This window comes from Canis lupus, chromosome 7 (assembly GCF_003254725.2).
Source record: "Canis lupus dingo isolate Sandy chromosome 7, ASM325472v2, whole genome shotgun sequence".
Classification (NCBI taxonomy): Eukaryota; Metazoa; Chordata; class Mammalia; order Carnivora; family Canidae; genus Canis; species Canis lupus.
Window position 1 is genome coordinate 20093492 of NC_064249.1, and position 22675 is coordinate 20116166.

Below are 22675 nucleotides of genomic sequence, written 5' to 3' on the forward strand. Positions count from 1 at the left end.
CAGACACCAAAAAAAAAAAAAAGTAATATGCAAAATGTAGATTATCCAGGTAATAATATATGAGCTACTGATCTCCAGCTAAGAAAGGCCAAGAACAAGAGGAAAGCCCAGTGAACATGTGCCAGAAAGCACCTGACAAAGGATTTGACCAATGTCAAGTCAACAGGACCACAGTGTAGAACTAGACCTCTGGGGACAGAATCACACAATGCCCACAAGTGCAGAGTAGGGCTGGGTATGTGGTGAAGAGCCAGGCGTGGGGCTTGCTCACCAAACTCCCTAAGGACCCTGAGCACACTATGGTATGCACTTTGAAACACTACCACTCGGCTCACCAGGGGCATAGAACATGTCACTGCTGAGACAGGGGGAGCACAGAGGAGTGTGATGAAACCCATCACCCTCTCCTGAAGGGTCAGGCCAGCTCCATGGAAGTGAGGTTAGTACACCTTTGTCTGGACAGTTGAGCAGAGTGCTTGATCTCTCCTAGCACAAACGCCATAAGCGAGGCGATGAAAGCAAAAAAAATGGAGATTCTGGGTGAATCTTCAGCAACATTCTTAAATTTCAGTAACATCCTCCATCCTTTCCCTGTGAAGGAAACTATCTGAGCAGTGCCCTGGTGACCCATCACCACTGTCAAACATCCAGACACAGGATCCAGTAAGCAGGAGGCTCTGACACCCATCAGTTCTGTGACCTTGGGGATTCTCATAACCATTTGGGGCCCTCAGTTTCAATTTCTGAGAAGTGGGGATAACAGCATCTCCTCCACCTACTTTGTAGGGTTATTTTAAAAATCAAATAAATCATAAAAATGTCTGAAATCATAAGAACTCTGAAAATGCTACCAAAACCCAAGAGTATTATTAGGCTCCTCTCTTTTAAATTGAAAAAATATTGCTTTTCCTTTGCCACTCTCCTTTAGAACTCAGTCTTCAAAAAGCACTAGTTTCTTGACAGTAACTGGCACTTTCCACAGACCTCTGTTTAGAAATCACTTGAAAAGGCTAGGAAACTATTGCACAAGCTATTTTTAATCTGGGAAATAAGCTAATACACTTATATCCTACAGCCATCACTGTGATTTTTAAAAAGAAAATGTTCTTAGGTCATATGTCGTAGCTTTTCCAGTAGCTGCTGCACAGGGAGTCCCACCAATTGAGACACATGTTGGGAGCCACGATGAAGCCCAGCACTCTAAGGATGCTACTTGAGTTTGATCTTATAATTGGATTTAGTCCGGCTTCTGGATTTAGGGTTGAGAGGACCCTCCTTGGGCTGTCCCTCTGAAAAGACAAAAACAATTAGAGGATTATAGCAACAGTACCTAATATTAACTAAAGACTTTTAACTTTACAAAGTATTTTAAAAATTCCATTCTGCCTGAGTAACTCCCAAGCCACAAACAGGCAATGTGCCCCAAATTGACTCTTAAGTTGGTTCCTGAGATTCAGAATGCATTTTCCCAAAGGTAAGGTGTGGTCAATCAGTAACCTGAGTTCTGGGTCCTAGAAAAGAGGTGGTCAAGGAGAATAGAGAAACAGGAAAAAAAAAAATTTTCCTTCTTCCTTTCTATGCATATCTTGAGCTTGGTGGGAAATTTTTTTTTTTCAAATAGAGCTAGTATCCAGAATCCTCCCACATCCAGTCCTGCACTTCTGTTCTGTTTCCTGGTCCTTCTCCCGTTCTCCTGTGCACTCCCTACTCAACCCTGACTTTCAGGATGGGTGCAGGAGGCCTCCCGCCAACAAGCCAGCTCTCCCTGGCTGCTCCATGCCACCCAGCTTCTCACTTTGAATGCTTCCCACTGGCTGCTGCCACCTCCATCCCACATTTAGTCATCTCGTTTATGCCCTTGTCTTGCTCTCAATGTATCTCCCTCCTCCTAGCTCCTAACCATAGGCTTCACTGAGATCAGAGACTAAGCCACTATTCTTTGTAAACTTCCCTCTCAATTCCTGTCTTCATTCACAGCTCAGAGCACAGTGATTTGCTAGTTATCAAAAATACTGATACAAAAGAAAAATATGTCTTCTGCTCTGCCCAGATCTTCCCCTTGCCCAGCATCCACAGGCCTCCCTCCTTTACTGTATACTACTGTCCATCCTTCACTGCACAAGTCTCAAGAGAAAGGTGATCTCATGCTCTAAGTCACACAAACATTATGCTGCATATGCCCATATGAGTCTCATGTTGCTCTAGAGAGTTTGCATTGTTCAAAGGAGCTGCCTGCTAACCCTAGAATGCCCAACTTATGGATCTCCTGGGGAAAATGTTCAGGTCTCCTGCATGGTGTTGGAAATTCCTGGCTTAGGAGCCAATTCTCCTACGCTTTGCAGAAAGAACCTCTGAGCCCCTTGGCCATGACTTTGAGGGGGTATTTGGAAGGAGGGGGAAGGGTGGTTATGTTTGTGTAGATAATTGTTTGTTTATAGGTTGTGGACTAACTGTACATAGTTACCCTCTACTTAAAATTATTAATATTTTTATCCTGGATTTAACCTTGCCCCCAAGATCTTTATGGAAATGGATGAAAATAAAGTCACTCATTACATATTGAGGTAACCTCTCCAGTTTAACATGTAGGCCTTTTGCATATTTATTTTTCTGTAATCTGGAAAAAGTCTAGTTTTCAACTACAGGATAAAATTATACAGTGTGAGATGAAAATTCTTTAATCCATGAAAACTATCTCACATATTATTTAAACCTAAAGTTAAAGGATTCTCACACTTGGAGTAATTAGCATTTTACCAGTTGAGAGTCAACAGAAGGAGAGAAAGTGAGTTCAGTATGGTGACAGTACAGATATACCATATCTGGGTGGGAGACTGTGGGGCACTGGCCAACCTACTGCTTTTGCTGGGGATACAGGTGAAGGTAGGGCTGACAGAGAAAACCAGAAGTAGCTATCTTCCCTGTACCATCTCTTGCACCAGGAGTAGTCCTGGGAACAGACTGTGGTCACAGTTTGAAGGTGAAAGCAAAAATCAAAAACAGTCCTCCAATCCTGGGGATACTGAGAATTGCTTGAGGGCAGGTTATTACACTAATTAGAGGTAAGAAAATAAAGAGTTCAATTCCTTTTCCTATAGAATAATGGTGACTATTTTCGTCATAGAAAATCAAACAAGGGAATGCCTGGGTGGCTCAGCAGTTGAACATCTGCCTTTGGCTCAGGGCATGATCCCAGAGTCCCGGGATCGAGTCCCACATTGGGCTCCCTGCACGGAGCCTGCTTCTCCCTCTGCCTGTGTCTCTGCCTCTCTCTCTCTGCCTCTCTTGAATAAATAAAATCTTTAAAAAAGAAAGGAAGGAAGGAAGGAAGGAAGGAAGGAAGGAAGGAAGGAAGGAAGGAAGGAAGGAAGGAAGGAAGGAAGGAAGGAAGGGAGAAAGAAAATCAAACAAGTACCAAAAACCAAAGTCAAAATTTCCCATAAATCTCCATCAACCAGAGACAATGTTTATCAATATTTTGGATACAATTTCCTTCTGCTCTCTTTTCTAGCTTTAAAAAAGTGGCATATTACTGTTTTCTTGCATTTGATATTTAAACATAAGAATGTCCAGAGTTCGGAAGCCCTGGTGGCTCAGCAGTTTAGCACCATCTTCAGCCCAGGATGTGATCCTGGAGACCTGGGATCGAGTCCCACGTCGGGCTCCCTGCATGGAGCCTGCTTCTCCCTCTGCCTGTGTCTCTGCCTTTCTCTCTCTCTCTCTCTCTCCTGCTTCTCCCTCTGCCTGTGTCTCTGCCTCTCTCTCTCTCTCTCTCTCTGTGCTCTCATGAATAAATAAATAAAATCTTTAAAAAAAAAAAAAAGAATGTCCAGAGTGCCTGGGTGACTCTAGGTTTCGGCTCAGGGTTCTGAGATCGAGCCCTGTGTCAGATTTTGTGCTCAGTGTGGAGTCTGCTTGGTTTCTCTCTCCCTCTGCCCCTCCCTCTGCTCATGTCTTCTATCTCTCTCTCTTTCTCTCTCTCTCTCACATAAATAAATAAATAAATAAATAAATAAATAAATAAATAAATAAATAAATAAAATTTCCCATGTCATTATAAACCATTTTAATAGTAGTATAATATTCAAGTATATTAGTATAACATAATTTATTTAACCTCTCTTCCATGTTCGGAGAGGCAGGCTGCTTCTATTATATACAATGATACACTGAACATCTTTGTGCATTAATCTTTTTTCCTGTGCTTAGGATTATTTCCTTGGACTAGATTCTCAGTAGTAAAATTATTAGGTCAAAGTATATGCATGCTTTTAAGAGATATCTGTACATACTCTTATTTTCTGAAAAAGTTATATGTCTGTACACCCACAAGTATTATCTGTAAAACAAACCAGCAGTTTGCCCTTTCTGCCCAGTATTATATTCTTTTGATTTTAAAAATCTTTGCCAGTTTTAGAAGTATAATTTGTATCTTATGTTAGTTGATTATCCACAATTGTTAGTCATTTGGTTTTCTTTTTGTGAGTTGTCTGAATAAGACAGTTATGTAGTTAGATGTGTGTGCATTCCTATGAAAAATATGAACCAGTAAATCAGCATTAAAGATATTAATATTCTTCTAAGATATTTGTTACCCAAACATGTTTTGTTTCATAAATACAACCTAAGTAAAGAAAAGTGATAAAGGAAACCTCACCTTTCTTTAGAGATTTTTGAGAATGTTCTAGTGGCCTGGTTTCTTCTTCTTCATTGCCTTCTTCTTCATCATCTTCTTTTTCTCCTTTATTTTCTTCTTCTACTCCTCCTTCAGACTCCTTCTTTTTAGACCTCATCAAAATATCCTCTAATTCCCTCTCCAGTTCTTTATTTCTTATAAGGGTATAATGAAGTTTCTCATTTGCCTCCTCGAACTTCTCTTCTGCTTGTGTGGCTCTGTTTTCAACCTCTCTGATGTGGAGAATAGAGTCCAGAGAAACACAACAAAATGGAAAGGTCTGAAAAAGTATCTTTCACATATAGAAACTCATTGTCTAGAAGAGGCAGTAGAATTAGCTAACAGCATCTGAAAAGTACAAATAAGGGAAGCAGCAGCATACATCCTCAGCCAAGAACTGGGGTCTGGGATGCTACCCTGGATAATAATGTCAGCATGGTAGTCATGCTATGATTTAAGAATGCAACATGTTTATCATCTCTCAGTGAAATCTGACCTCTGGGTATTTGGAATTCTCCAGCAATAGCCAAGGAACTCCTTTTCAGTAGCTAATCTTGGCTTGTCTTCATTGATGTGATCCAACAAACTAAATCCAAGAATGTCCCTTCTTGGCCAGCATCTCTAAAACCAGATTTTACAATCAAGAAAACCAGTTTGAAATGTGCTTCTTGATTCCTAGAGCACATGTTATATATCTACATGGATATGCTCTTCTCTTAGCGTTCTTAACCATCCTAACGATATCGCTCTTCCTACTCTTTGGGTTATGTAGCATTCTTTCTTGCATAGAGTAGTTTCTCCCAGTTCCATGTATGTCTCTAGCTCATCTCTTAGAAACACAGTGGATAGGTCACTTCTAACACCCTTTTCCCCGCCTCCACACACACACACACACACACACACAAACACACGCACACACACATGCACACACACACACTTTCACTTCCTCCGTCTCCACTGTGGGGGAGGATGGATGTTCCTATGAGAAAGGCAGAATGCATTGCCTCCAGCAGAAGATTTGGAGATATTCATCCCACTAGTGAGAATAAGGGAAGCAGAAGAAACAAAGGTAAGCCAAGAAGTGAGGATTTCTCAGCCAAAATTCCCAGTCAGCAATCTCTGTAATTCCCATTGTCGTGCCTCATACTCACATTAACTTCTCCTGTGTGCGTTCAATTATAGCCATTGCTTCAAGATACTTTGGGGCCAATGTTCCTTGATTAGCTGATTCTCTCTGACGAAGGAAATGTACATGATGAATAAACTGAGAATCCCAGCAATTAATCCTCTACTTCTTCAGGAGGTTCTAGACCAAGTCTTCCAGAATATTTTTTCTACTACCTATATTTATATAGTAGATGATTAAGCACAATCTTAACACCAAAAAAGAATAGGGACTATCTGTGGCACATAGCATACCATCTTTCAAATTATTCATATTACAAGTGGATAGAAAATTGCCTAGAACTGTAAAGACTCAGGGAAAACAATATTAACAAAAAGAAATAAGAAAAGATCTAAAAATAAAAGAGAAGGGTAAACATGTTCCTATAATAAATCAAATAATGATCAAGGAGATTATATTTTTCTTAATAATTGACTTCACTATGCTCATAACATTGCAAAATCCAATCAGATCTTTCAGTTCCTTAGGGAACTTCATAAACATCAAGGCAGTGAAAACATGACAAAAAAACACCTCTTTCATTTATTTTGATTTTAAATACATTCTATGAAACAAAATAAAGGGAAGGTAAAAGAAAGTATTTAGAAAACCAAAATTATAAGCATATTTAAAAATAAATATAACATTTTCCCAGAACTGTGCACTTTTTAAAAAATTGAAGTATAGCTGACACACAATGTTACATTATTTTTAGGTGTACAACATGCTGATTGGACAAATCTAAACATTATACTATGCTCACCACAAGTGTAGCTACCACCTGTCACCATACAGCACTATTACATGCCATTGGCTATATTCCCTATATTCCTTTCATCCCCGTGACTCATTCATTCCGTAACTGGGAGCCTGGACCCTCCACTCCCCTTAAACCCTTTTTTGCCCAGAACTGTATTTAAAAACTCATTTATCCATGCTTCCCAGCCTGAGGCATGTAAAAAGTAAGCCCCACATTATTGATGGAAAGGGAGCTCAAAGAGGGTAGGCAGCCTGCCATCCTTACAGAAGGATCTAGCAGGTTAAAACAAAACCCTCATCTAGGCCTCTTCATTCTCAACCACACATCCCATTGCACGATGCTAGCTTTTTCTAAAAGAAAACCAGAGAAAAGAAACTATGTTAAAAATGTTCACTTTAAAAAAAAAAAGTTCACTTTTACTCTTCACTCTTCTACTCTCTTATTTCCCCCCTCATCACCTATTCTCCTCTTTCTGTTTTGCTGCCGTTTCTTGAGGAGTTTGTCTGGAAAGTAAATGTGATCATTGTCCAGCCTGGAAGAGCAGCAAGTGATGTGGCTGTGCCTATGCAGCACACGCCACTAACTTATTTGTTCTTTGAACTCAAAAGAAAAGTTTTCAGAGCAGAGACTTCTAGAACTGGAATTCCACACAAGGTTTATAGCTGTATGAAACAACTTGATAGGTAGAAATCAGAGTAAATCAGAACTGTACTCTGTGTACACTTAAGCCTTTAGACTTTCTCCACACTCATTCAACAGATATATAGTGTACCCCTGAACTCTATGGGTCTGAACTGCACATGTCCGCTTACTTATACATGGATAATTTACAGTCCAGGGCTATGAACATATTTTCTCTTCCTTATGATTTTCTTAATAACATATCCTTTCTTCTAGCTTATTGTGTTGTAAGAATATGGTACATAATACAAACAACATACAAAACATGTGTTGATTGACTGTTTATGTTATCTGTAAGGCTTCCAGTTAATAGTGGGCTGGCTATTAGTAGTTAACACAGGCCTCATGGCATTGGACCTTCCTTGTTCGTGCCAATCTGCTGTAGCTTTGCGCTTGGTCTCTGACTCCAATTCTGTCCTTGGCCTTTCTAACTTGGTCTTCCTCAGGCTTGGCTCTACTGATCGGCTCTCAACTGGACAGTATCTCTAGGTTTGGAACTATCTTAAGGAGGCTCTGGCTCCAGGCCGAGCTCTGTGGCATACAACTCTCAGCACTGACATAGTGCCCCATCAGCTTTGGACATATTTTCTAGAACCACCAATTCCAAGGTCCCTTCCCAGTTGCTGTTTTAAAATAGGTAAATTTAAAAAATAAATAAAATAAAATAAAATAAAATAAAATAAAATAAAATAAATAAAATAGGTAAATTAGTCGCTGTTCTGGTATACACGATACTGTGAGAGGGAAACAAAGACCTCTAAGGGCCACCTTCAGCCCAATAACAGAAGGAAGGGCAGAATGTCTAATCTTATGTTAAAAATACTAGATGCCCCCAGGTCTGGCCTCTGTTCATCCTTCCTTGGGAGTCCACAGGTGATCCAGCAAAATCTTCTATCTCCCTTATACACTTATAACTCTTTAATAGACAGAATCTATGGCATGACGATGAGCCAGAAGGGGCAGCAGAGCTGTAGGCAACCATACTCATGCAGGCAAGCAGCAGCAAACAGGGGCCCATGTAACTCTGAGCATTTCTGGTAGCCTCGGGGAGAGCTGACCGGTTTAATCATCCCCTATCTCCTCCAGCCAGATGAGATGTTAAACAGTTCTGGCTGCTGGTCCTGCCGGAATGATTGTGATTCAGAGAGGGCCACCAGCAGTACTGGGCCACAAGTTTCCAGAACTGATTGAACTGGGCTGCATCTGAAGGCAGAGTGGCCTTCTCTCAGGAAGGGCAGCGGCAAAGTCAGTGCTGCCCAACAGGACCTGGGTTCACAGTGAATCAGGCATACCGCCATGTTATATACATCAAGCCCACTTTGAGTACAACCATCAGGAATTCCTATAAAGCCCTAACTCCCAGGTAACTGAGGAGTGTTTGGGATCCTGAATGGTGCAGCCCCATTAGGGTGGACACTAGGGCATCAGGTGATGGTATCAATGAAGCCCAAGCTTAAGAGGCCAGGCTATCAGTCTGCCCTAGCTGATGGTGATTTCCCACCACTCCTGCTGAGTGGTGTCACTCATATATCTCAGCCCCCAGAAGACCTTGTATCAGAGTCATCTGCAGGACAGGATACAAAGAGTAACTAGAATTCTCCATGCTCAGGCCCCGAGCTTTCTAGCGGTCTGGAGCTACTCCTCACCAGAAACCTGGGACCCCTCTAACTCCTCGGGCTCTGCAGTTTTACAACTCACTTCCCAGGGGTGTGACAAGTTATACTTGCATACTGCAGGCTTTCTGCTTCCCGATCCCTTCCTGTTTTCTTTCCTTCCCCAGGGTTAATCAAATGTACTGCTTCCGGGGTGTTGTGTTTTTAGGCCAGCAAGAGAGCATGCAGCTGCCTGATAGGTCTGGAGCCTTGGACCTGTATCCCTGTGACATGGTTATTTATGTTCTCAGGAACATAAGAAGCTGTCTGTCCAAAGAAGAGATAAATAAAGGGGAGAAACAAGCAAACAAAAGTACAGGGAAAACTTACAGTAGAACTTTTGAAACCTCACAAGCACCCTCAGGGAGCCCCAGTCTTTTTGTGAATGACAAGGACAAAGAGCATAGGCCCCACCAGCTCCTACTGGCCCTCAGCACTGTCCAAATCAAGACGGCCCTTCCCCAGCTCCACATCTGCCCATCTCTGACCTCACAAGCCAGTTAAAGGAATCTTCATCCTCTGGGTACCAACATCCCCAAATATCAACCTTGTCTCTACCGGCCTAGTATGATTGGGCCCTTTCGGTGTGACCACCTGGTGATCCCTTTCTGCTGTGAGTGTTCAAGCCACCACCCATAGGATGGATGTGATTCTTCTTTCCCTCCGGGAACTCGGAAGTAGTTATACATCCAGCTGGCACGTTCGTCCATTCTGTGGACCTTACAGTCAATGAGAATATAAACAGTTCCATCCTCAGTCATGACACAGCATTAGCAAATTTCCAAAGCCTAGAGACAGACAGACTTGCTGGGCCACATCGTCCTTGGTGAGCTAGTCACATGGCATCACACTGTGTCAGATGGAAAGGGGGTATCCTGGGGCAGGAGGCACCCACCATCCAAGACAAGCACCGTGCCCTCGGTTTTCCCCTGGCCACAGGCTGTTTTCTGGCCTGCTTCCTGCCTGGCTTGGGGATCAGGGAGATTTGAGCCCTGACTCCTGGCCTGGATGGCACAGCAGGGGAGAAAATCTGAGGCAGAAAGGCTCTGGGTGGGATTGGGGGGTTGGTTAGCAGATTAAATGGTGCTACCCTTCATCTCCTTTCCCTTACATGTCTCACAGCCCTGCTTACTCTTACATCCTTGCCTCATGCAGTCTTAAAGACCAATAGATTAACATATTATATTAAAAACTTGTGGAAAAGGCATAACTTGGGGAGAAAGTGATTGCAACCCCTCTCAGCACTAGTCTCATCCCAATTTGCCAGCGCCTGCCTGACTCTCCGCATGTTTCTCCTCATTCTTTTTATAAGAGGTAGAGCCTATTTCCCACAGGCTCCCTGAACACACATCTCTGCAATCTGCCTCAGTCCTCCAGCTGTTGTCCACTGCTACCCTCACCACAGCTCCCCTCCACCAATACATGCCACTGTCTACTCAGTGGATCAGATCTCTAACAATGAAATGGTTCTTAACTTTGGGGCTGAAAAATCTGAGTAAGTCTATGGATTTCTGGTACACACACCCTGCCCTTGCAAGGAAACACACAGTATAAACATAAACACAAAAGTGTTATATACCATTTCAGGGGATTAATGGGATGAAGGCATGACATCCTTTACAGAGAGACATATCATTCTAGAACTGACTGAAGTCTACCGAGGTCCTAGAACTTTCTGTGGAAGAATGTTAAGTCTGTTTTCCTGCTGAGTTTCCAAAGGTTTCCAACTTCCCGGTAACTCTTGTGGTTGGAGGTAGATGCTTATTGCAACTCTCAATAGAGTCTGCAGAATGAATACATTCAAATAAATAGGTCAAACTTTGACCAAGATATTGTTAAATTAATGAAGGCAATTGAAATGCTGATTTTAAAATGAGATTTAAAGAAGAGAATGAGAAGTTTTTATAAAGTTATGGTAAAATACACACAAAATAAAACCAAAAAAACAAGAATTTTTAGGGATGATGCTGGGAAAAAAAAATAATCTGAAAAAATGTATTATGTAGGAGCTCCTGGTCCTCCTGGAGCCAAAAGACATGTTATCGGTATCATTTTTACATAATGTTAAATTTCTTAGCTTTTTTCTCTTTGAATTTCCTACTTGGGTTTCAGATACATACCCAGGAAGAAAACACATCTGCTCCAAAAAGAGGCTTGGAATGAACATTTTCATCTTTTTCAATTACTCGAATGAGTTTTTCCTCCTCTGTAGATGTTGAAGGCTTCTAGGGCACAGAAACACGAAGGGCCAATTAGTGAGCTGCAGTGTGACACAGCAGCATGCCAAGCTGCCTGGAGCTTTTAATCTTCCATTTGCTTCAGTCATTTTCCAAGACTTACAGCAAACACTGTGTGAGAAATTAGCGGGGATGGGGAAATGGAGACCAGGAGAGACAAGTGTGAGAAAAACAAAGAGGATTTCTTCCCAACCCCAGGAATTCAGAGCACATGAGAGATGGACCAGAAAATAACTATGGTATGCATGATTAGTGTTGGCAAAGAAGTGCGTTCCCAGAGCTGTGTACACCCAGAAAAGGGCCCGAGTTTCTGCCTCGACACTTAGGGAATTTTTTACAGAGGAAGTTATATCTGAAGACTGAACAAGAGTTTGTAACATAGAGAGGAGAGGGCCAGAACTAAGGCCAGAAAAGGAGGGAAAGAGGGAATGCATAACACATTTAAAAGATGCAACAGACTTTAGTGGCTGGATAACACTGTTTTCCATTTATTCTGCGCCTTCACTATGCCACGTACTATACCAGAAATAAAACAGAAAATGCTGGTCAAAAGAGGCTTAGGTATTGTATAAGATTTTTCTTCTGCCATCTAGCATGTACAGTGACTCTAGGACCTAGGTCACAGCCTGGGATCATGCCAACATTTAAACTATTCACAGAGAAGAAACATCAGGATCAAGAGGTGATCTTGAGTTTTGAGAGCTGAAGACAGTAGTAGTCAATCCAGGGAGTAGCAAGGTTCTCATGCCAGACTAATCTGTTTTGAATGCTGGTTCTGCCACTTACAGCTTTGTGACTTAGGATAAGTCAGTCAACCTTTCTGAGCTTCAATTTACTTAACTGTAAAATTGGGTTATCATTTTTACCTTAAAGTTGTGTAGATAAGAGATAACACGTGCAAACATGTAGCTCACGGTAGACACTCAATTATTGGTAGTTATCATTGTATTTTCATTATTACTACAAGTGCCCTAGGAAGGGTTGTTATCACTATGAATGCTCTAGCAGGCATAGAGACAGGGTAAGGAGAAGGGAGGTGTGGAGATGGGCCTGGAAGGAGGGGGAAAGGCAGCCCAGAATGGGAACTGAAGAAGAAAACACAGGGGTACCTGGGCATCTGGGTGGTTCAATCAGTTAAGTATATGATTCTGGATCTCAGCTCAGATCTTCTTTTTTTTAAGATTTTATTTATTTATTTATGTATTTGAGAGAGTGAGAGAGAGAAAGAGAACATGGGCAGGGGTAGGGACAGAGGGACAGGGAGAAGCAGGCTCCCTGATGAGCAGGAAACCCAACGAGGAGCTCCATCCCAGAACCCCAGGGATCTCGTTCCACATAGAAGGCAGATGCTTAACTGACTGAGCCACCCAGGCACCCCTTAGCTCAGATCTTGATCTCAGAGTTGTGAGTGCAAGCCCCATGTTGGAGTCCACTTGAAAAAAAAAAGAAGTGGACACATAGACTTTAAACTACTATTTGAAAAATCTGGTAATGTAAGGACAAAGAAACAACATCAGAGTGAGAGGTGGACTGTGTATGTAATACGAGTACAGTGTGAATGAGGCTGATGGAAAGTGACTGGATTTCGAAAAGAAGGACAACCCGACCCTGCAAAATGAAGAGATAAGGATGTCTCAGGTATGGTTAAATCTATATGAAAAAGGGGAGGGAGTTGAAATGTTTATTCCAGATGACCTATTCCTATTTTCAATAGTACCTATATACATATTCTTTTAAGATTTTATTTATGTATTTTATTCATTTAGAAAGAGAACATGAGTAGAGGGAGGTGCAGAGGGAAAGGGAGAGAGAGAGAGAGAGAGAGAATCTTAAGAAGGCTCTATGCTCAGCACGGAGCCCAACATGGGGCTCAATCTCACAACCCTGAGATCATGACCTAAGCCAAAATCAAAAGTCAGACACTTAACTGACTGAGCCACCCAGGTGCCTCAATACCTATATACATATTCTTTAAAAATATAAAGGGAGGGGCACCTGGGTGGCTCAGTGGTTGACCATCTGCCTTTGGCTCAGGGCATGATCCCAGGGCCCTGGCATCGAGTTCTGCATCGGGCTTTGCACACGGAGCCTGTTTCCCCCTCTGCTTGTGTCTCTGCCTCTCTGTCTCTCATGAATAAATAAAATCTTAAAACAAATAAAAATAAAAATACAAAAATATAGAAGGAAAGGAAAACATAATACTAAATCATCTTACCTCTTCTTTTTCTGTTTCCATCTCAAAATCATTTGTGCTTTCTTCTTCCTCCTTTCTAAAAGGCCCATCTATTTCACGTTCAATTAATTCTTTAACAAAATCCTGTGAGATAAAAAAAAAATAGTACAATAACAGCGTAGTGCATAGGAATAATTTAGTAGTAATACTGATTATTCATTCAAAGGTATTTATTTTTTTATTTTTTTAAGATTTTATTTATTTACTCTTGAAAAACAGAGAGAGAGAGAGGCAGAGACACAGACAGAGGCAGAAGCAGGCTCCATGCAGGGAGGCTGAGGCAGGATCTGATCCCGGGATCCCAGGACCATGCCCTGGGCCAAAGGCAGGCGCTGAACTGTTGAGCCACCCAGGGATCCCAATTCAAAGGTATTTAATGAGCACTAATCTTACAACTGGACACTGTGCTGGGGATAAAGACAAAAAGATGAATAAGAATGGCCCCTGTAAAAAAAAAAAAAAAAATGGCCCCTGTCCTTAAGAAGTTTACAATTTAGTGGACAGGAAAATACTATGGATACATATAGTCACATGGTAGGAGCACCTAATCTATGGTAGTAGATGTGGATAAAAGAGAGGGTTGGTCAGGAAGGTTTCCTGGAGGATATGATGCCCCTGGAGTCCTGGAAATCAAGCCCCAAGTCAGGCTCCCTGCTCAGCAAGGAGCCTGCTCCTCCTTCTCCCTCTGCCTTTCCCTCCTGCTTGTGCTCTCTCACTCACTCTCAAATAAATAAATTAAATCTTAAAAAAACAAAAAACAAAAAAACAGAAGCTAAAAATAACTTCAATGCCCTCAAAAGGAAAATACATATACATAAATAAATTAGGATATAAACCATACAAGATATCTTATAGCAATTCTAAATTATGCTGTAAAAATATGTACATGGTATGGAAAAATATTAACAATATATTGGGATATTTTTACCAAATGAAAATTTTTTCCTGATAGTGCTATAAAATATTTAAGCAATTCAAATTAAGAATCTCAACTCTCAAAGGTAACAACTTCTATCAGTTTGCTGACCTTATTCTTCTAGACTGCTTTATATATACATAAACATTTTAATTAAATGAGATAATCATCTTTTTTACATTCTATAATCTGCTTTTATCAAACCAATCCCCTACTGATGAACATTTATATTGTCCAGTCCAGATGGTCCCTAATTTATGATGGTTTAACTTAAAATTTTTCAACTTTACATTGGTACAAAAATGGTAAACATTAAGTAGAAACCCTACTTTGAATTTTGAATTTTAATCTTTTCCCAGGCTAACAATGTGTGATTCAACCCTCTTTCATGATTCTGGGCAGTGGCAGTGACCCACACCTTCTAGTCAGCCATATGTGATCACAAGAATAACCAACTGATACACTTACAACCATTCTGTTTTTCACTTTCAATACAATATACAATGAATTACATGAGATATTCAGGAGTGCCTGGGTGGCTCAGTTGGTTGAGTGTGGACTCTTGGTTTCAGCTCATGTCATGATCTCAGGGGTCATGGGATCAGGCTTCAAACTCAGTAGTGAATCTGTTTGGAAGATTCTCTTCCTCTGCCCCATCCCCCAATAAATAAATATTTAAAACAAACAAAAAAATGAATTACATGAGATAGTTAACATTTTATTGTAAAATGGGCTTTGTTACATGATTTCGTCCAACTGTAGGCTAATATAAGTGTTCAGAGCACGTTGAAGGTGGGCTAGGGTAAGCGATGATGTTGGGTAGGTTAGGTGTGTTAAATACATTTTTGACTTCCAATATTTTCAACTTACAATGTTTTTATTGGGATATAACTGCAACATAAGCCAAGGAAGATCTGTATTTTGCTATTATAAATAATGATATAATTAGCATTCTTTTTATTTATTTATCTATTTAATTCCAGTACCATTAACATATAGGGTTGTTTTTTTTTTTTAAGATTTTATGTATTTATTCATGAGAGACACAGAGGGAGAGGCAGAGCCATAGGCAGAGGGAGGAGCAGGCTCCCTGCCAGGAACCTGATAAGGGACTCAATCCAGGACTCTGGGATCAGGACCTGAGCCAAAGGCAGACGCTTAACCACTGAGCCACCCAGGTGCCCCTCACACACAGTGTTATATTTACCATATAGTGATTCAACAGCCCTATACATTACTCAGTGCTCATTGTGATAAGTGTATTCACAATCCCCTTCACCTATTTCACCCATTCACCCACCTCCACTCCAGCAACCAATAGTTTGTTCTCTATAGTTAATTAACAGTCTGTTTTTCTAGTTTCTTTTTCTTTGTTCATTTGTTTCTTAAATTCCACATATGAGTGAAATCATATGGTATTTGTCTTTCTGACTGGCTTATTTCACTTAGCATCATTCTCTAGATCATCCATGTTGTTGCAGATGGCAAGATTTCATTCTTTTTTATAGCTGAGTAATATTGGTGTGTGTGTGTGTGTGTGTGTGTGTGTGTGTACAATATCATCTTTATCCATTCATCTATTGATGGACACTTGGGCTACTCCCATAGTTTGGCTATTATAAATAGTGCTACAATAAATAAAGGGGTACATATATCTTTCCAAGTTTGTGTTTTCATATTCTTTCATTAAATATCTAGTAGTGGGATTACTGGATCGCATAGTAGTCTTGTTTTTAATTTTTTCCATATCTCTTATTTTTTTATTTAAATTCAATTAATTAATATATAATGTATTATTAGTTTCAGAAGTATTGTTTTCATTTTTGAGGAACCTCCATATGTTTTCCACAGCAGCTACACCAGTTTGCATTCCTACCATGCACAAGGGTTCCTTTTTCTCTACATCTTTGCCAACACTTCTTGTTCCTTGTATTTTTTATTTTAGCCATTCGAGAGGTGTGAAGTGATCTCTCATTGTAGTTTTGATTTGTATTTCCCTGATGATGAGTAATGTTGAGCATCTTTTCATGTCTGTTGGACATCTGCATGTCTTCTTTGGAGAAATGTCTGTTCATGTCTTCTGATTTTTTAATGGATTATTTGTTTTTTTGCCATTGAGTTGTAGTTCTTTATATATTTTGGACACTAACCCTTTATCAGATATGTCTTTTTCAAATATCCTCTCCCATTCAGTAGTTCCTTTTTAGTTCTGTTAATTGTTCCCTTTGCTGCACAGAAGCTTTCTATTTTGATGTAGTCCAAACAGTTTATTTTTGCCTTTGTTTCCCTTGCTTTAGGATACATATCTATGCAAATGTTGCTATGGCTGATGTTAAAGAACTCTGCTAGGAGTTTTATGGTTTCAGGTTTCACATTTAGGTCTTTAATCCATTTTGAATTTATTTTTGTGTATGGTGTAAGAAAGTGGTCCAGTTTCATTTTTGGCAGGTGGCTATTGACTTTTATAATTAACATTCTTACCAAGTGGTCCAGTTTCATTCTTTTGCTTGTAGCTATCCACTTTTATAATTAAATTATTATACAGATATATCATATATTAGAATTATCAAGTGGGCTACAAAGTTATATTTACAAAGTTATATTTACAAAGTTATATAACTAAAGAAATAAGAGATTGAAAAGATGAATAAAGAGAGAATCACAAGAATGATCAGACTTGAAAAGACCAAACAGAACTTTAACAACTAAATTTAAAAACTAGGATGCCTGGGTGGCTCAGCAGTTGAGTATCTGCCTTTGGCTCAGAGTGTGATCCTGGAGTCCTGGGATTGAGTCCCACATCAGGCTTCCTGCATTGAGCCTGCTTCTCCCTCTGCCTATGTCTCTGCTTCTTTCTCTCTCTGTGTCTCTCATGAATAAATAAAGAAAATCTTTTTAAGAAATTGAAATAAATTTAAAAACTGAACAGGAAGGTTTAATAGAAGATTACTGAACAGGAAAATAAGCCAGAAGAAATTATTCAGGATGCAATGCAGAAGCAAAGAGAAAATATGAAATAAGGTTAAAATACATGGGGATAGATTCCAATACATATCCATTTAGAGTTCCAGAAAGAAAAGAGAGAGCAAATATAGTAGAGAAGATATCTGAAGAGATTATAGAATTTTCCATATCTAATGAAAGATAACAAACCAAAGATTTAGGAAACCAAGAAATCCCCAGCAAAATTTAAAGAGAAAAGGAACTCCACAGCCACATGGATCAGAGTGAAACTACAAAATGCCAAAGACATAAAGATCTTAAGAGTAGCCAAAGAGAAGAGAGGAATTAACTTCAAAGGGACTGACAACTGAATTCTCAACTGTCAATATGGAAATAATAAAATCCAGAAAACAGTAGAAATAGTATCATCAATGGGCTGGGAGGAAATAGTATCATTCTAGAATCGTATACCCCACAAAAATGTTCAGAATGAAGGTGAAATAAAGATAGTTTCAGGCAAACAAAAATTAAGTTTGCCTCCAGTAAATTCTCACTAAAGAAAAAGTTAAAGATGGAGGCAGAAGGAAAGTGACCTCAGGTAGAAGATCTGAGATGTCTGAAGGAATAATAAAGAAATCAAATTAAAAAATCAACTCCAAACACTACAGGTATTCCTGCTAAAGTCATAAATAAGAAGATGCTTGCTATTACCACTACTATTTAACACTGAATTGGAAGAATTATGTATTGCCATTAAACAAGAAAAAAACAATTAGAGGCATAATAATTGAAAGAAAGAGGTAAAATTAACTGTATCTGTAGATGATTTGATTAAATATCTGGAGAACCCAAAGGAATCTATTGAAAAGCTACTAAAAACAATATGATAATTTAGTAAAGTCACAGAATATAAAACTAAAATAGGGAAATCAATAATGTTTACACAGTTACCACTTAGAAGATACAATGGTAAAGAAGATCTCAATTAAAATAGCAAAAAATAGTGGTGCCTGGCTTGGTCTCAGGGTCATGAGTTTGAGCCCCATTTGGGGTGTCAAGATTACTTACATAAATTTAAATTTTTTTTTTAAATAGGGCAGGCAGCCTGGGGGGCTTAGCAGTTTAGCGCCACCTCCAGCCCAGTGCAGGATCCTGGAGACTCAGGATCGAGTCCCACGTGGGGCTCCCTGCATGGAGCCTGCTTCTCCCTCTGCCTGTGTCTCTGCCTCTCTCTGTCTCTCATGAATAAATAAATCGATAAATCTTTTTAAAAAATTTATAATAAAATAAAATAGAAAAAAATAATCAGGAATAAACCTTACAAGACATGTGCAAAATGAGTAAACCATAAAACATTTTTGAAAGGCATTAAAAGTAGACATCCTATATTTTTGGATAGAACACCCCAACAGCATAAGTCTCTCTGCTCTAAGTTAGTATATAAATTTAGTATTACCCCAGTTTTTAAAACTCATATTTTCCCAGAGGTAGATTACAGAGTCACAGAAGAATAAATATGCAAGCCCCTAAAGCAGATCAGTGAAGAGGGCTGGCCCTCCCAAATATGAAAATGCATCATGGTGCTTCAAAATTAAAATATTGTGGTTATGACCTATGGACAGATAGACTAAAAGAATATAATAGAAATCCTGGAAATAGACTTAAGTTGAATATGGCTATTTTTAAATGCTGGAAAACACTATAACATGGAAAGTTGAGAATACTATAATGTGGAAGTCAAATCAGCCTTGCTCATATCAACCCAAAAGACTGAACAAGGACCAGTTGAGTAGATAAAGTTACAAGGAAATATATTTCATCCAGTTCAATAGAAAGAATATGGTTCTAATAGTCAGTGTTCACCAAAACAAATGGGCTAGTTCTGAAAGTAGGTCTCTGCCACTTCAGATACTCAAACATAGGCATAATGATCCAGTGTTGGTGTTATACAAAGATTCATGCATCAGATGTTTGGCTGAATTCAATCATCTTTAAAATCCTTTCTGTTCTTAAGTCTCTATGATGCTGTATAGTTCTCAAATTTAATTTTTTCAATTAAATCTGTAGATCTGTTGTGTAGCCAAAATCATATCTGTGGTACTTAATTTTCTGAAACCATACTGTAATTTAAGATTTTTTTTTGAGAGAGAGCTCATGGGGAGAGGGAGGGACAGAGGGGGATGGAGAAACAGAATCTTAAGGAGGCTCTAGGCCCAGCATGGAGCCCAACATAGGGCTTGATCTCACAACCCTGAGGTCATGATCTGAGCCAAAATCAAGAGTCAGATGCCTAACCTACTGAGCTACCCAGAAGCCCCATGTAATTTAAGATTTATGATATTGATGAAATCATTCAGTGATTAAGATAATTCTAGCCAAGACCTGGGCAGCAAAAAAAATAAAAATAAAAACATTTGTAAAAGATGTATGATTTAGAAAGGTGGAAAAAATAATTTAAAAAGGTGGTATTTCTTCCATGTTTAATTGTAAAATAAAAGTTCCACAGTGTGTAGGTAGAACCTTCCCTGGCAAGACCCAAGAGCACTGACCTATTTGCCAGATATCACACCTGTATACTTCATAGCCCTGATAGCAATGCAAGCTTCTTCAGTCTTTACTGGAAATGAACTCCTTTAAACAGACTGAAGTAAAAATAAACATTTGTGACTGCCATTAAGTATAGGATATTCGTTAATTTGGGATCCTAGGTAAACAGGTGGTAGTTAATGCCACAAGATTAGCATAGTCACATGTAGGGTGTAGAATGAAAGTGAAAGCAAGTCAAGGACAGAATATCAATACTTAAGAGGCAGGCCAAAGAGGAAAAGAGTGAAAAGAAATTAAAAATTAGGAGAAAAAACAGGGAACTCTTGTTTTATGAGGAGAGATTACAAAAGGAGTGAATGACTAGCCAACAGAGTCAAATGATACTGAGAAGTCAAGTTAAATATGGCATTGGGGCTCCTTCAATTTGACAATAAGGAGTCAATTACAGTCCTTTGCAATAGCTTCAGAGTTTTAAGAGAAATGATTGTGATAGGAAGGGGAGAATGAAGTAGGAGAGAAAAAAGACATGCTCAAGGGACATACTTTTTAGAATGAAAGCAATGACCATGCTTATAGACTGTTTATATATTGACACAATGGAACCACTAGAGAGGACGATGTCAAAGATACAAAAGAGAAAGGACTGGGATTACGTGCTCAAAAAAAGAAATGTCTTTCAGTGGGAAGACTGAGCCAGAGGGGAGGAAGTATGAGCAGAAGCAGACGAGTATGAGGACAGGCCTAAGGAAGTGGCAGGCAGTTCCCCTCTGAAAGCTACACTTTCCTTTAAGAAGGATAAAACAAAATTGTCCTCTAAGAAAGTGAGAAGAGATGCTTTAGGTGGATGATCTCTAAGAAGAAAGAGCTGCCAGTGCTCTTGGCCAGGGGCAAAATTCTGATAAATAAATGAGCAGATCATTTGACTGGAAAAAGTCACTGAACCTTATCCATTGAAATACAGGGGAAAAAAATACAGGAAGAACCTGAATAATGATCAGTGCCTATACAGGGCAAATACCTCTTCTCCAAGTAGGTGTTCTTTTTCTTCCTTTGTCAGTAACTTTTTTTTTCTGCCTTTGATCCCAGAAAGGAGGTGAGAACATGTAGTGATCCACTCATAACATTCTCTCTGAAAAAAGGGAAAAGATAATTATTAAGCAGAAAAAAATCAGACTAGATCAACTCATTTATTCACTCACTTCTATTGAGGAGTTACTAAGTACAACTCTTCTAAATACAACTCTATTCAATTAACTTGTTATCACTTCAGTTCGAAGATTTGTGCAGAAATGATCCTCTATGAATACAGACCTAAAATCATATCATCTTATATCAACAGCGTTTGAGATCTGGGTTGAAATGAGACAAGGAGCAGTGAAGTACCATACAGTCTGTCCCAACAAATGTTTCACAACTGACCAAATCAACTGGGACTGCATAACAATAACAATAAAAATAGCCCACATTTACATGGCATTAATTACATGCTGGATTGTGTTCTAAGCATATGTAATATTAACTCATTTGATCTTCAGTATGAAATATGTGCTATTATTTTTTATGAGGTATAATTAAAATAACATTATATAGAGAACAAACTGATGGTTATGAGAGGGGAGGTGGGTGGAGGAATGGGTGAAATAGGTGATGGAGATTAGGAGTACACTGGTAATGAGCACTGAGTGTTGTATGGAATCGTTGAATCACTATATTGTATGCCCAAAACTAATATAATACTGTATTTTAACTGGAATTGAATTAAAATTTTAACTAAAAAAAAATCTAAAATCTTAAGAAATGGATTATCCTCAAAACAAACACACACAAAAAGAAATAACATTAGTTTCAGGTGAACAACAGTATGATCCAAAACACTAGTTAATATCTGCCACCATAATTAGTTACAAGTTTTTTTCTTGTGATAAGAATGGAAATATGTACTATTATTACTTTCATTTTTTAGATGAAGAAATGAAAGAACAGAGCAGTTGAACATCTTGCCCAAGGTCATATATATAATTAAGCATGGCCCTTGGACTCTAATCCAGACAGTGCAGGTTTTTAACTACTACAAAAATATTACTGCTCCAGCCCCCATTTAAAATGAAAAATAAAAATTAGAAACACTGTTTTGGGGGCACCTGAGGGGCTGTCAGTTAAGCATCTGACTCTTGATCTCAGCTCAGGTCTTAATCTCAGGGTTGTGAGTTAAAGCCCCACAATGGACTCCATGCTGGGTGTGAAGCCTATTAAAAAAAGAAGAAGCAGCATGGGATTCATGGGTGGCTCAGTGGTTGAGTGTCTGCCTTAGGCTCAGGTTGTGGGGGGTTCTGGGATTGAGTCCTGCATCAGGCTTGCCATAGGGAGCCTGCTACTCCCTCTGCCTGTATCTCTGCCTCTCTCTGTGTGTCTCTCATGAATAAATAAATAAAATCTAAAAAAAAAAAAAAAAGAGAGAGGAAGAAGCAGCAGCACTTTTTTGGAAAAGTGCTCACCCCTTATGTACTAAGATACAGGAAAGATCTATAGCAGGTCTCATCCACCTAAAGTGAATAGTAACACTTAACCATTCACTTAACCAGGATCTGTTAACAGTTAAAAATCTGGCTTCAGGGACGCCTGGATGGCTCAACAGTTGAGCGCCTGCCTTCAGCCCAGGGAGTGAACCTGAAGTCCTGGGATTGAGTCCCATATCGGGCTCCCTGCAGGGAGCCCGCTTCTCTCTCTGCCTATGTCTTTGCCTCTTTCTCTGTCTGTGTCTCTCATGAATAAATAAATAAAACCTTTAAAAATTAAATTAAATTAAATTAAATCTGGCTTCAATGTTTAAAAGAGATGTTATTCCTTATTAGTGAATAACAGCAGA

The 22675-nt window shown here is 39.3% G+C and overlaps 1 protein-coding gene across 7 annotated transcripts in view; it reads right to left on the reverse strand.

The window, feature by feature from the left end:
- AXDND1 (axonemal dynein light chain domain containing 1) overlaps positions 1–22675 on the reverse strand; it is a 106820-nt gene that overhangs the window by 7932 nt on the left and 76213 nt on the right. For 6 of the 7 annotated variants that reach the window (XM_025430145.3, XM_025430148.3, XM_025430143.3 and 3 more), the window contains 6 exons: positions 20828–20938; positions 13386–13487; positions 11054–11158; positions 5827–5909; positions 4658–4908; positions 1020–1289 (listed from right to left, as the gene is read on the reverse strand). In XM_025430145.3, coding sequence (XP_025285930.1) covers positions 1210–1289; positions 4658–4908; positions 5827–5909; positions 11054–11158; positions 13386–13487; positions 20828–20938 — 732 coding nt within the window. In that variant the 3' untranslated portion in view covers positions 1020–1209. Of the gene's footprint in view, positions 1–1019; positions 1290–4657; positions 4909–5826; positions 5910–11053; positions 11159–13385; positions 13488–20827; positions 20939–22675 lie in introns of those variants that run through there. The other variant, XM_025430146.3, reaches the window with a different exon arrangement.